Below are 15,128 nucleotides of genomic sequence, written 5' to 3' on the forward strand. Positions count from 1 at the left end.
CCTTGTTTCTGATCTTAGGGGAAAATCTTTCCATCATTCACCGTTAAATCTGATGAGAGCTCTGGGTTTGATACATTTTATCAAAGACGAGAGTTACTCTGATCTTCTTACTGTATTGAACTATAGTTTTCTTGTCCCAGAGGGAGCTACTTGACGGGGCTCGTAGGACGTATATTATCTGGCTGCGAAGCAGTCTCATGTGGTAAATACTTTCAAAGGTTGTATGTAGGCAATAAAATTGGCATGTTTATGTGATATTTCTGGCACTCCAACACCCACTACATTTGAAGCTTCGGGGGAAAGTAACATGTGTCTGCGTGATGAACACATCCAAGAGTTCCAGAGGCATGCAAGGCGGGGCAAGGCAGCATGCACGAGCGAGCCGGGGGAGTGTGGGAAGCAGTAGCAGAAGGAGGCATGGGGCAACGGGGCAGCCGTTAGTATGGATGCAGAGAGGGTCCTTAAAGGGCCAGGAGGGTGTTTACGCCTCCTCCAGCCCACGGGGATGTGGGTCAAGGGGAGCAAAGTAGCGTGCTCAGGAAAGGGAGGCTGCAGGCTGAAGAAGGTAGAGGATTGTGTTTAGAGAAGGGGCTGGGAGGTTGTCCACGCAGAGTCCTCACACTCATGCAGGCATGAGGAGGCCACACCATGTGTGTCCTGGGATCCGGCCGCGGTGGGCTGGGTCGTATATGCTGGGGTTCCCCCAGGAAAACAGAACACGTGTGCGTACATACAAAGAGATCTATTTTAAGGAATTGGCTGACCTGGTTGTTGGGGGCTCACAAGTCTAAAATCCATGGGGCAGGCTGGCAGCCTGGAAACTCAGGAGTTTGCCACAGTCTTGAGGCCAAATCCCATCTTCTTTGGGAACCCTCAGTCTCTGCTGTTAAGACCTTCAACTGATTGCACACGGCCCACCTCTTGTATGGAGGGTGATCCCCTTTGCCTAAAAGTCCAGTGACTGCAGAGGTCAATCACTTCCACAGAGAACTTTCAGAACAGCTGTGAGGTTGGTCCTGGGTTAAATGGCTGGGTGCCGGAGCCCAGACACACGGACATGTGAGACTCCCGCCACGGGCGCCAGGCTGACTTATGGGCCGGACAGGCTTGCAGGCTTGGGGTCTACTGGCCTTGCCCAAGGCTGGAGGGTGGTGGCCAGCCACAGCCATGCCCGTGCAGGGAGTGGCAGGTTACCACGTGTGGCCCTCCCGCCATCTTGCTGGTGCTGCCATTGCTCATACCCCGTTCCCTCAGCCCAGCGGCCTCTTACAGGTCATTCTCTGGTTTCTGCGTAGGTGGCTTCGAGGGTCCTAAATGCTTGCAGAAAACGTAATTGTCTGGTAATGAATGTTATAGATTTAGGGCTCTTCTCTTCCTTTCAGCTGAAATAACAATTTAGTAGCGTTTTCATATTTTGGGTCTGTATTAGATTTTTAGGACCATCGTAACAGAATTGTACAGACGGGTCATCTCAAATAATAGACATTTATTTCCTCTTGGCTCTGGAGGCCCGATTCTGAGATGGAGGGGTGAGCAGGGCTGGTACCCCCTGAGGCCCCTCTCCTTGGCGTGTATATGGCCGCCACCATCTCCCCATGTCTTCCCATGGTCACCCCTCTGTGTCTGTGTCCTCGCCTCAGGGTCCACACTAACACCCCATTTTGACGTAATCACATCTTTAAAGATCTCCACCAACAAATAGAGCTACGTTGTGCGTCCTGGGTATTAGGGCCTCAGCTTCTGAATTTTGGGGAGGACACAGCTCAGCCTATAACTGGGTCTTACCTTTGAATATTTTTGCTACTTTTTAAAAGTTTATTTGAGAGAGACAGAGACAGCGCGAGTGGGGGAAGGGACCAAGAGAGAGGTAGAGAGAATCCCAAGCAGGTCTGGAGCTCACGAACCCGTGAGATCATGACCTGAGCTGAAGTCAAGAGCTGAATCAACTGACTGAGCCACCTAGGTGCCCTGATTTTTTTTTTTTTTTTTTTGCTATTGTTTTTAGGTTTATTTTGAGAGAGAGACAGCACAAGTGAGGGAGGGGCAGAGAGAGCGGGAGAGTGAGAACCCCAAGCAGGCGCCTCGCTGTCAGCACAGAGCCTGATGCGGAGCTCGAACTCACAAAACCACGAGATCATGACTTGAGCCAAAACCAAGAGGTGGATGCTTACCTGACTGAACCACCCAGATGCCCCGATTTTGTGGCTAGTTTGATTGATAGAACGAATGTCCTGACATTTATGCCCCACCAGAGTCTTTCAGGATTCCCCTGGGAAGCTTCTGTGAGTCTTTCCTTTCCGAATTCTGGAAAGCTGAGACTGGCTGGTTGGAGAACCTTCACTCTGCTGCAGATGCGTGAGAGGTGCGGGGTTGGGCTCAGCTGGTGAAGGTCATGTTCCCTTCGCAGCCGGGAGTCGTTCTCTGTACCTTGAGTTTTTTTTTTAATTTTTAAAAATTTTAAAAAGTTTTTTATTTTCATAGTTTTTTGTTTATTTTTGAAACAGAGAGAGACAGAGCATGGGCCGGGGAGGGGCAGAGAGAGAGGAGACACAGAATCCGAAGTAGGTTTCAGGCTCTGAGCTGTCAGGACAGAACCCAATGTGGCGCTCGAACCCACAAACCATGAGATCATGACCTGAGCCGAAGTCGGACTCTCAAGTGACTGAGCCCCCAGGCACCCCATGCATCCCGAGTTTTGCACTGACCTGCGGGACAAGATGCCACTCTGTCCCATTCTCTCCGGAGACTGTTATCCACTTTCCTGGGGTTTTGCGTCCATGGACTGTCTTGTCTGCAGTATCGATTCTGATGTGACTGCTCCCAGCATCTGGTTTGTCTTATCCTGGGCAGTTTCTTGTCTGTCCGGTGTTTTCCATTCTCCTTTTTTCTTTCATTGAGAGAAACGAGTTTCTGCCTAAATAGTCTTTATTTTTCTTGTACTGAAACGACTTCAGGGAAATGGGACCTTCCGTGCCCTGAGTATAGGAGCAGAAAAATTATTAAGTTTATTTATTTTGAAAGAGAGAGAGCACGTGCAGAAGTGGTGTAGGAACAGAGAGGGAGGGAGAGAGAATCCCAAGCAGGCTCTGCATTGTCAGCCCGGAGCCTGACCTGGGGCTCGATCTCATGAACTGTGAGATCATGACCTGAGCTGAAATCGAGTCGGTTGCTTAACCGACTGAGCCTCCCAGGGGCCCCCCCCCAGAAAGTGTGTTTTAGGCCCCGTTTCTTTGCTGCCTCACTGCAGGGATTCTTGTTACTGTTCACTGTTCTTACTCCTCCGAAGGGCAGCCTCAGAGGGGATCCGGTGTTTGAGAACGGCAGGACACCTGCCTGTCCCTGGCCCTCCTCTGGGGACACCGTAGGAGAGGGGGCAGTCCTTCTGGAGGTGGCTCCCGCACATGGTGGGTGGCCGTCTTGGAGCTGTTGTGTTCTTCCTGCTCTAACTGGGTGACACTGATCACCGCCAGAGCCTCTTGGTGAAATCTGCTTGGATCCAGGTGCCGAGAGCCCAGTGGGCACTGACGGAGCCCGCCGGGGGCAGTGTTGATTGGCGAGAGGCAGTCTGAGAGGGCTTCCTGGAGGAGGTGATCCCTGAGCTCCGTCCTACAGGGCATAATAAGTTAGCTGGTGGCAGAGCAGGGAACGACGGCCACAAAATGCGGAGGCTCGAGAAAGCCTCTCGTTGCCGTGGATTATTGAGTGAATTGTTCAGGGTGGCTGGGCCAGGGCACCTCTGGGATCGATTATGGCGGAGAGCGTGAATTGCTGCCATTCCTGAAAATGTTTTCAACGTCTGATGATTTCCAAACGAGAAGACGCTGCCCGTGGTTCCACTCTGTTCCTGGAATCCGCCCCCTGCTCTCCGATGACTGCTGAGATTTAGAAGGAAGGGTCTTGGGGGCACTCACTTCACAGAAGTCTGGCCTTTCATTTCTTTTGTGTGTTCAAAGGCAAAAGGGTGACCCATCCCGAGTCTAGGGCAAGCTGCTGGTGCCCCTAACCCTGGCACCCGCCCCTTCCCCCCCCCCCCCGCCCCGTCCTCTGAGTCAGAGGGGAGGGGACCTTTGTCAGTCTCAGCTGGGAGACTCACTGTCTTTTTTGTATGCGTCAGGCGTGTGGTTTGTACCACAGCAGATTAACATGGAGAATGACAGGATCTGTGTTTCGTGCTTAGTAGGAGCTCACTGTAGGAGCCCTTGTGTAACTTAAAAAAACAACAACAGTTTTTATGTTTATTTAGTTACAGAGCGTGAGCTGGGGAGGAGCAGAGAGAGAGGAGAGAGGGAATCCCAAGCAGGCTCCCTGCTGTCAGCATAGAGCCCGAAGTGGGGCTCGAGCCCACGAACTGCAAGATTGTGACCCGAACTGAAACCAAGAGTCGGACGCTTATGTGACTGAGCCGCCCGGGGCCTCCAGCATTGGCTTTTTAATACAACTCATGGTATCCGTAGCTCATGTAGAAGTGGGGAGAGACTTACGTGCGTGTGTTCAGAAGTCCATTTCCGTGAATGTCATGGTCAGAGATTGTAGTCACAGAACCGGGGCCTCCAGGGAGAGTGTGGAACCACTCAGGGGTGTCCGATGCCCGTACCTGTGGTTCGATCTTGGCTGAGGCGGGGAGAGCCCGCGTACCCACAGGTGGTCCTGGGGAGACCCCCGTCCCCACACAGCCTCCTCGGAGCCTGATTGGAATTAGACTAAATCTGTATCCCCCGCAGTAAGATGAAGTCTTCAGGGTGCTGATGTCTGTAATGAGAAAAGGAGCCCAGGGGTTGCCGGGAGCTCCCAGGGGGGCCCTCACCTCTCTGAGGGCCCCTGCGCCCTGCAGACCCTGTGACCATGTGGACAGGCTTCCCAGGCTTCTGTAGCTGGTGCTTGTCTTCGTGTGAGAAGAAAAGCAGGGACACTTTGAGTAGACATCCTCACCGAGTACCTGACCGTGGGAGTGTGTCCAGGGGTCACCTTCTTAGACGTGTCACTTTTTTTTTTCATGTTTATTTTTGAGACAGAGACAGAGTGTGAGCAGCGAAGGGGCAGGGAGAGAGGGAGACATAGAATCTGAAGCAGCACCAGGTTCCGAGCTGTCAGCACAGAGCCTGACGTGGGGCTCGAACCCACGAACCGCGAGATCGTGATGTGAGCCGAAGCCGGATGCTCAACCGACTGAGCCCTGCACGTGCCCACATGCTCTTGAATAGGTTGCAAGTAGTGACTGTTTTGCCCGTCTGGCTTCCTCTCACGGTCTGTGTTTGTTGCAGGTGCGGCAGGGTGTACATGTAGCCCGGAGAAGGAGCCCATGGCTTTAGCTGGCTGTCCGGATTCCTTCGTGCACTGTCCCTACTACCAGGTATGGGGGAGTGTGGACCGTGGATGCTAGCGGCCCCTGTGGGGTTCATGACCACGCCGGGTCACCGAGGGGAGCGTCTGCACGGGGGTCACTGGCGTGTCCCGCAGATGGTCGGCATGTGTCGCCAGAGATCTTCCCGCGTGTCCTCCTTGGCTGCGGCCTCCTTGTTCGAAGGGGGCTTGGCCGGGGCGCAGCCCTGCCTCGTATGCGTGGGAGCAGGTGTTGGGACGGGGCAGGCGCCCTGTGGTCGTTGCGGGGCCCAGAGCCCCCAGGTGGCGAGATGGTGTGGAGGCTGCGGGGATGCTCAGGCAGAGACGTGAGCATCGGGGTGGGACGGGAAACGGGGACAGCGTCCTGGCCTGGCTGCAGCCTGCCCTTCGGGCGTGGAGGCCTCCCCCCGGACTGGCTTGCCCTTCCCTCCGCCTGAAAGCATCAGCTGGGGGTCTGTGGATGACGTGTTCATCCACGGGCTGCTCGGCGAATCGCCTTCATCTTCTGAACCGCGTTTTCTTTCTTCCTTTTTTTTTTTTTACTTTATTTATTTTGAGAGAGCAGGTGAGGGGCAGGGAGAGGGGGAGAGAGAGAGTCCCAAGCAGGCTCCTTGTTGTCGGCACAGAGCCGGACATGGGGCTCGATCCCATGACAACGGGATCATGACCTGAGCTGAAATGAAGAGTCTGACGCTCAGCCAACCGATGGATCCACGCGGGTGCCACCATCTTTACTGGTCCTTAGCACGTCAGGCACCTGCACCCTCCGTCTCCCTCTCCCTCCCTCTGCCTCGAGCTCCCTAATTTCAAGGCCCTTCCGAATGCTGTACCCTTGATCGGAGTTCTATGCTTCTCTGAACTCGTTTTTCCCTCCCTCAATCTGCTGAGTCTCTTTTAGCGACTGTGATGAGAATTTGTTTATGCATCATGGCTGCAGAGAGCTTTCTTTTTAATGAAGAAAAACAATATTTTTTTTAGGCTTATTTCTTTTTGAGAGAGAGAGAGAAAGAGCATGAGGGGGGAGATGCAGAGAGAGAGAGAGGGAGAGGGAGACATAGAATCTGAAGCAGGCTCCAGGCTCTGAGCTGTCAGCACAGAGCCCGACATGGGGCTCGAACCCATAAACTGTGAGATTATGACCTGAGCTGAAGTCAGATGCTTAACTGAATGAGCCACCCAGGTGCCCCTGATTTTTTTTTTTCTTTTTTTGGTGTCAAAGTGAAGCAAACCTTCCAAGAGAGGCTGAAAGTTAGGAACACCGTGGTAGCCACTGAACTGGGGATGAGACCAGAACGAATTGGAAGCCGGAAAGGAGGGCCAGCACCTAGCAGAACCATTGAGGTGTGCTCTGCTTCAGGCCTCCACATGGCTGCTGGCTTGTTGCGAAAAGAGGCCTTGGGGCGCCTGGGGGGCTCAGTCAGTTAAGGGTCAGACTCTTGATTTCTGCCCAGATCATGTTCTCATGGTTCGTGAGTTTGAGCCCTGTATTGGCCTCTGTGCTGACGGTACACAGTGTGAGCCCTGTATTGGCCTCTGTGCTGACGGTGCACAGCCTGTTTGGGATTCATCTCTCTCTCTCTCCCTCTCTCCCTCTCTCTCTCTCCCTCTCTCCCTCTCCCTCTCCCTCTCCCTCTCCCTCTCCCTCTCTCCCTCTTTCTCTCTGCCACCCCCACACCATCGCAAATAAATAAATAAACTTGAAAAAAAAAAAAAGAGGCCTCACCCTGTTGGTTAGAGCTCTGTGCTGCATCCATGGGTCGTGGGTTCAATTCTCCTGTGGCCACTTAACAGTGGCCGGTTGTCTGGGTGCAACTACCCATCATTTGGCTTGCGGCCTTGCACTTCACCTCTTTAGTCCCAAACAGAAAAGATCAGTGCACAACATGGAAAACTGTACCGGGGAGTCTGCCTGAAAGTTAGTGGAGAAGTGTCCTCCAGCTGGTTACAGAGTGGACCTGATGGAGGGATGGGTGATGGCACACAGACCCTCCTACTTCCCCCCGCCCCTCTGTTTTCAGGTCAGGAAAGGTCACGCCTTCCTCCACAGACACACTAGCTGTTTCTTGTTGCCGCCCCGGATGCCCAGGGCAGTTCTGCATGAGCTAGGAAGCTGGGGGCAGGGGGAGCCCCCGGTGGTGCCCTGTCACCCCTTGGGGAAATGGTCAGTCATGCCGTTCGGTGGCCCTGGATGGCACGGTCCGCCACTCATTACAAACGCAGCAGCCAGACTTGGCAGCCCGTGTCCGCTGTTCCTGGAAACTCAAATGACCGTTCCAGAATTTCTCAGAAAATGGGATGATTTACAGTGAGTTCCAGTTTTGAGCAATCTGCAGTTATAGCAATTTAGAGAAATCTCCCAAGTCTACATGGAGAAGAATTTCTTAAGATCGTCAGCCTACCCGTGGTTTTTCGATTCGAGCTGTTTAGTATTTGCTGGGACTTGGATTAGACACGGGCTTCCGTCCATGAGATGGCGAGATGTAGAGGTTTTTTATGGACACGGAAGCACCCAAATTAGCATGTGTATTAAATTATCGTGCTTTCCGCTTTAGCGACCTCAGAGCCGGTGGATTAGGGGACAAATGGCTTCACTTTTAAGACTTAGGGTTTTCCTTTAAAATATGATATTGTTGTCATATTGTGCCTTTTGGGGGGTGGAATCTTGTAACATTCCTGTGACTCAGTTTCCCTGCTGGCAAAAAAGGGATAATGGTGTCCAGGTTGTGTGGGGATTGGAGCAAATGCACGGAAATTGCCCAGCTCGGGGGTGAGCCTGTCTGGGACACCCAGCCCAGGGTAGTCACCTTTAATTTTTTGGTAACTGACTGAACCAGGCACAGTGTCTGAGCTGGGGGGCGGGGGGTGGGGTGGGCTTTGCATGAGGCAGGGAAATACCCCGGGCTTCTGAGTCCTCGCTGGGGAGGCAGACACGGGAGAGCTGGCAGGTAAGATGATTGTGAATGATGACAGTAATTCTGAGGCAAATAAAATAAGCCTGCGGGGGAGAGAAGTGGGCAAGGAGGCCTCCCCTGAGGAAGTGCCCAGAGCCGTGGGTGGTGCCCAGGGAGGACTGGGCAGGAGGATGGAGGGAGGAAAATCCTGGCCTGGGGAATCCGGGGAAGAGGACTTTGGCCACGTAGGAATAAGGGGTCTGGGGACAGTGGTTATAAATAGACGCCTGTGGGCCATGGTCTGCGATTTTGTAGCCCCCAAAGCTCAGGGCGCCTGGGTGGCACGGTCGGTTAAGCGTCTGACTTTGCCTCAGGTCATGATCTCGAGGTTCGTGGGTTCGAGCCCCGCGTTGGGCTCTGTGCTGACAGCTTGGAGCCTGGAGCCTGTTTCGGATTCTGTGTGTGTGTCTCTCTTTCTCTCTGCCCCTTCCCTGCTCACGCTCTGTCTCCGTCTCTATCAAAAATAAATAAATGTGAAAAAAGTTAAATAAACCTGAAAAAAATAATAAAAAAACAAATCCCCAATGCTCTAAACTGAGAAGGCTTCTCGTTTCTCACGTCACAGCAGAATCTGACCCGACTTGTTCAGAGCTGTGGCCTACTGACGCATAATGGTCACATTCCTGCGCCACCCTGGACCCTGCCTTATCTTTCTCAATTCCAGAAAGTTCTTTTTAAAATTTTTTTAGAGCGAGAGTGAGCACGAGCCGTGGAGGGACTGAGAGAGAGGAGAGGGAGAATCTTAAGCAGGCTCTGCACTATCTGTGTGGAGACCAACTTGGGTCCTAATCCCACGACCCTGGGATCACAACCTGAATCTAAATCAAGAGTCTGACACTTGAGCCACCTAGGAGCCCCTCAAGTCAAAAAATTTCCTTTTTTTTTTTTTTTTTTAAATGTTTTATTTATTTTTGGGAGAGAGAGAGACAGTGTGAGCAGGGGAGGGTCAGAGAGAGAGGAAGATATAGACTCTGAAGACAGGCTCCAGGCTCTGAGCTAGCAGTCAGCACAGAGCCTGACGCGGGGCTTGAACCCACGAACCGTGAAATCGTGACCTGAGCCGAAGTTGGATGCTCAACCGACTGAGGCACCCAGGCGCCCCCAAATCCAAAAATTTCTTAATTTCCCCCTACTTCTAGCCCCCAGAGTTTTGAGGAAGGGATCATGCACCTTTTTCAAGGTGCATTTTATCTGTACGCTTTAACCAAAAGCCATGTTTATTGTCCTTACGAAGAACAGGAAAAGTAGGCAGTGTAGTTGAGCTGTGCTCTGGCACCGAAATGAGCAAATGTAAACACGATGCAGACGATCAGGCTTACGGTCGAACTTCCAAATATTTACTCTGAGCATTTGTAGCTTTTCTTCTGTGGTCGTCATTCTTGACTTCTGAGTTGAAGACACAGATGTTCGTGTTTGAAATGAGATGTCTGAGAAAGTGTCCTTGTGATCTGCGCAGACACCTGCTGGGGTGGAGGTCAGAGCCCCATGCTTGCTGGTGGCTCCTCTGCCACTGTCTGTCTGAGGGGTCATTGCCTATGCTCTCTTCCAGCCCCAAGTTGTAGCTGCAAGTTGCTCCTTTGGCTCCATTTCAATTCTGTGGCCCCGAGCCTTCGGGCCTGGAACCTTCCCTTCCGGCACGAGAGCTGGCAGGCAACAGCCTTGGGTCAGTCTGGCCCCCTGCCTGCTTTTGTAAATGAAGTGTTAGGGGAACATGGCTGCGCTCCCTTGTTGACATCTTGTCAGTGGCTGCTCTTGGGCTCCCCAGCAGAGCTGAGTGGCATCCGGCCTTTCACTGGAGAGGTTTGCCAGCTCCTGTCGTCGGATGGCAAGGGCTCCCCACGCGTGCCAAGGACTGATGGAGGCTACCAGCGGGTCCTCCTTGTGTCTGCTGGCTCCTCTGCTCGGTCCCATGGCTCCAACACTCAGCCTGAGGATGGCTGGGTCTGCAGACATCTGGGGACACTGCATGCCTCCATCTGCTGGCAGTGTCTGGAGGGGCCGGGGGTGACCTCATCCCTGCCATCTTGATTTGGGATCCGTCCCTAGAAGTGAATTCCATTCCCAAAGTCCGTCACCAGGTTTTAATTTTTATTTTTTTTTTAACTGGAGAGGGATTCTCCGGCTTCTTCATTTTTTAAAAAAATGTTTATTTTTGAGAGAGAGAGAAAGAGAGAGAGAGTGAGAGAGTGTAAACTGGGGAGGCGCAGAGAAAGAGAGGGACGGAGGATCCCAAGCAGGCTCTGCAGAGTCAGCGCCGTGTCCAACGTGGGGCTTGAACTCATGAACATCGAGATCATGACCTGAGCCAAAGTCAGATGCTTAACCAACCAAGTCACTCTAGCTGTCCCCTCTTCAGTTAATCTTACACAGAAAGATGTTTTTATTGGACTCCATGTTGTCCAAGAAATTTGTGGCTGGTACCTTCCACTCATAGTGGCTCTTACACCGAGGTCATTTGTTCCATTGCTTATCTTTATTTCATGACCACATCCCAGCAGATAGGACGTTGACTTATAAGGAGTTTTGCAAATCATTTAAGGTTTTGATTCTAGGGCCAACTGGGGGGCTCAGTCGGTTAAGTGTCTGACTCTTAATATCAGCTCAGGTCATGATCTCGCAGATCGTGAGTTCAAGCCACAAGTTGGGCCCTGCGCTGACATTGAGGATCCCACCTGGGATTCTCTCTCTCTCCCCCCCCCACCTCTCTCTATGCCCCTCCCCCACTTGTACTTGCATGCTCACGTTCTCTCTCTCTCTCTCTCTCTCAAACTTAAAAAAAAAAAAAGACCTTTCCAGTCAAAATAAAGAGAATCCCTAAGTGTGGATCAATTGGAAGATGTTTGTGTTTCAAAACATCAACATGAGGGAGTGTCTAAAAACCAGTGAAATGCTATAAATAGGTAAATAAGCATAAGTAAAAAAAATTTACAGTACATATGTATTTATATTTTTATCTTTTAATTTTAATTTTTTTAAAAAAAATTAATGTTTATGTATTTTTGAGAGAGAGAGAGACAGAGCACCAGAGGGGGAGAGACCGAAAGAAAGAGGGAGACACAGAATCGTAAACAGGTTTCAGACTCCGAGCTGTCAGCACAGAGCCTGATGCGGGGCTCCAACTTGTGAACTGTGAGATCATGACCAGAGCCAAAGTCGGACGCTTAACCAACTGAGCCACTCAGGCACCCCTACTTTTTTAAAGTTTATTTATTTATTTTGAGACAGAGAGAAAGAGAAAGAATGAGCGGGTAAGGGGCAGAGAGAGAGAGGAGGACAGAGGATCTGAAGCAAGCGGGCTCCGTGTCAACAGCACAGAGCCCGACTTGGGGCTCTAACTCACCAACTGTGACATCATGACCTGAGCCGAAGCCCGACGCTCAACTGATTGAGCTCCCCGGGCGCCCCTACAAGTATCTATTTTTGATCAGAGAGAGAGACAGGCTTGTTCTACTCCGAATGCTGATTTTATTGCCTACGAGTCGTCTTCTCACATAAGGTCGTCCCCTTCGCTGTGGGCTTGACGTCTTCAATTTCTTCTGGATAGTTTGAGAGGAAATAATTGTAAAATAATTCTGCAAATTAGCTGTATTTATTGAGTGCTTTCTACGCACTGTTTTTATTCTGTGTCTGGTGCCATGGGGAGGAAAGTGCACGTGTTATTTTATCTATTCCTTCCCTCATGGGGATCAAAGCTTGCAGAAGAAGGTAATTTCAAGGTCATGCAGCTTATGTCTGAACGACCAGGGTGGGCTCGTGGGCCCCAGTCTTCTCTAGTCTGCCTTCCTGCTCCTTGATGCCATGTTTGGTGCCTGCCCCAAGGCCAACTGGGTGATGGAGAGGCCGGGGGAAATCATGTCTGCTCCAGTAAGGTCCATGGCCACGGCGGAACAGAGGCCTGTGAATTTGCCCTCCTTTCGGGAAACGCCTGTCTAGTTATAGACCCCGTGCTCCTCGCCACGGCGGTGGTTCAGTCCCCACCAGAAACCCATGTTCTCTCAGCTTTCCATCCTATGGAGACTGAACTTTTGTGATCAGCGTTCCATTTAGCCTCTGCGTCTGGGTTATTGTGGAGTCACGTCCAGAAGGTACGTGTTAGCTCATGTTGGCTGCCTCTTGAGTTCTGAAGGCTCAGTGTCTGTGACGTACCTGTGAAGGCCACAGCATAGCCCACTGGCATGTGCCGTTGGGTTGGTGGTGTGAGCTGAGAGCCGGGTGGGCAGGGAGGCGGCAGACACAGCTTCTGGAAAGACGTCATGGGTTTTCAGAGCCGGAAAGGGGCCTGGTGTGCACCTGGGTGACACACAGGGGTCAGCTGTTTCCCTCATAAGTGACTCATCTTGCCCTTGCATGCTTGAAGTTCGGTGTCCTGTCCTGGGACCCAGATGCCCCTCGGCGTCTCGAGGGGCCTGCCTTTGACGTTATTTCTGGCCCCTTTTCATGTTTCCGTGTTCTCGTTTTGCCTTTCCTTCTTCAAGGAAGTCATCAGAGCTGGGGAGTGGGGTGGGGGAAGGGTCTTACCTTCTCAGAGCACAATAATCCCATCAGTCACTTGTGCATTAAGAGCAGAGGAGCAGGCTCTGTCTACCACCACTTGCCAGATGAGGCCCAGGGAGCAGAGGACACTTTGCCTAGGGAGGGAAAAACCACTAGTAACAGTAAAGGAACCCAGGCATGCTACTCAGAAGTCCAATACAAACTCAATTATCATACTCCTGTATGATAACTTAAACCTACCCGAAAGACCAAGCACTTAAATAGGAAAGTAAACAGTTTTAAAAGCTCATGTTTCCATTACTCCACGTGCTGTATTAAAAAGGAAGAATTTGGGGGGCATCTGAGTGGCTCAGTCGGTGAAGTGGCCGCCTTCGGCTCAGGTCATGATCTCAGGGTTGGTGAGTTCGAGCCCCACGTCAGGCTCTATGCTGACAGCTCGGAGCCTGGAGCCTGCTTTGGATTCTGTCTCCCCCCTCACTGCCCCTCCCCTGCTCATGCTCATGCTCTGTCTCGCAAAATTAAAGATAAAAAAAATTTTTTTTTTAAATGGAAGGGGCTGGGTCGGATGCTTGTTTCTGCAGTGAAGCTGGCCACCTGTGGTTAATTGTCCAGATTTGTCACGATCAAGGTGAAGACATTGAAGTTGCCTTGAGACAGACTGCCGTGTCTGTCTGGACCGAGGGCCTTGCCGTTGGCAGCATTGCCTGGAGCCCCATGGCCTCATTTCTCCCCCTCCCTTTTCACTGCGACCCCCGCTCCTGTTGTGTTTAACTTGCAGCCCCCTCTTACCCTGCTCAACGCTTTCCTTGTATCACTCCAAACACCATCCTAAGTTATATATTATACGTATATAATGTATATATATACAGTATGTTGCCTGTACGATAGTCGCTTATAGTTCATATTGTCGTCCAGGTAACATATGAAGCACAAGGGGCAGGATCCGTGCTTTAAGGGCTCACGTGCTGGCCATAGAATAGGTGTTTGGTAGACGCTTGTTGAGCAGGTGAGTCTCTTGGAAGACTGGCTGTGTTTCTCTGTTCCTTAGGTGACCGAGTGGTCAGATAGCAGATTCTCCGAAGCCTTGCAAACAGGTAGCCCAGAACTGTGCCCTCCTGGTTAAGATTTTATAGTCTCCATGAGTCTACAGACATTCATCGTTAATCACAGACTTCTGCTTTCACACTTCCCTGGGTGATTTCCAGCAAGGGTGTGGTGGATCTGAGGCTCCCGGTAAACTGGGTGTTAATACATATACAAAGCCTGCGTCTTCGTGAGCAGATTAGTGTGGAATGAATTTAGACCTGGTCTTAGATCTCCGGTCTCTTAAGACTGAGATGCCAGGCGTGGAGTGAGGATGACGAGTGCGGCTGCCCAAATCCTGGGCTCGACCTTGTCCCCTGTGCATGGCGTGGGATCCATTCCGTCCTCTCAGTTGCTGTCCGAGTGAGTGCTTCAGGGCGAGAGGTGGGTGCCCGAGCCTGGGACGCTGCGGTGGCCATACGAGAAGTGAGTCTGTAGAAGTATATTTAGAAGGCTGCGTCATCAGGATGTGGTGGCCTGTTTGGGATGTGGAGCAGGGAGACTTGGAGGCTGACTCTTCTCTCTGGCTTGAGCCCCTGCCCAAGGGTGGCTGGCCGGCTGGCGGCCACTGAAGTATTTTCAGGGACCAGTGGCATGCTAGCATTTCAGAATACAGAGGTTTCGGGTATAATTGTGCGTCTTCCCATTACATGAGCTGTCCATCCCTCGCCCTCCTGGTCAGCCAGGTGTCCAACCTTTGAGTGGCCATGCCCTCTTCCCGGCTGCTTTGGTCACCTGGCAAACACCGTCACAGGAGCCTGTGCCATCTGGCAGCCCGGCACTGGGGCCTGCTGGGCTGTGACATTTGTGCAGGAGACTTGGGCGTCTGCATCTCTCTGGGCCCTCTAGGGCCTGAGTCTTCCTTGGAGTGGGAGGGGTCTGCACCGGGGCAGCCAGGGCTGGACCCACTTGGCTCCTGGAAACTCTTTGTTGAGCGTGGTTGGAACAGGGTCATGTGATGTCGAGGCCTCCTTGACTTCCTTCATGGCTCTCCTCAGGACGGGTGCCGGGGGCAGCATTAATGAGTCCGTGTGTCAGTTTATTTTATTTTATTTTTATTTTTTTAACGTTCACTTATTAGTATTGGAGCACGCGAGAGAGAACGTAAGCAGGGGAGGGGCAGAGAGAGAGAGAGAGAGAGAGAGGGAGAGAGAGGATCCCAGGCAGGCTCCACACGGTCAGCGCAGGGCCCGAATCCGTGAACCGTGAGCTCATGACCTGAGCCGAAATCAAGAGCCGGGCACCCAACCTGACTGAGCA

The 15,128-nt window shown here is 52.0% G+C and overlaps 1 protein-coding gene across 4 annotated transcripts in view; it reads left to right on the forward strand.

Moving 5' to 3' along the window:
* The window catches only part of GRB10 (growth factor receptor bound protein 10), a 169,070-nt gene that overhangs the window by 46,433 nt on the left and 107,509 nt on the right, over positions 1 to 15,128 (forward strand). For 3 of the 4 annotated variants that reach the window (XM_039235703.1, XM_039235704.1, XM_039235706.1), the window contains exon 2: positions 5,262 to 5,350. In XM_039235703.1, the coding sequence (XP_039091634.1) occupies positions 5,300 to 5,350 (51 nt within the window). In that variant the 5' untranslated portion in view covers positions 5,262 to 5,299. Of the gene's footprint in view, positions 1 to 5,261; positions 5,351 to 15,128 lie in introns of those variants that run through there. The other variant, XM_039235705.1, reaches the window with a different exon arrangement.

Source organism: Hyaena hyaena, unplaced genomic scaffold (assembly GCF_003009895.1).
Source record: "Hyaena hyaena isolate Hyena2069 unplaced genomic scaffold, ASM300989v1 scaffold_101, whole genome shotgun sequence".
Classification (NCBI taxonomy): domain Eukaryota; kingdom Metazoa; phylum Chordata; class Mammalia; order Carnivora; family Hyaenidae; genus Hyaena; species Hyaena hyaena.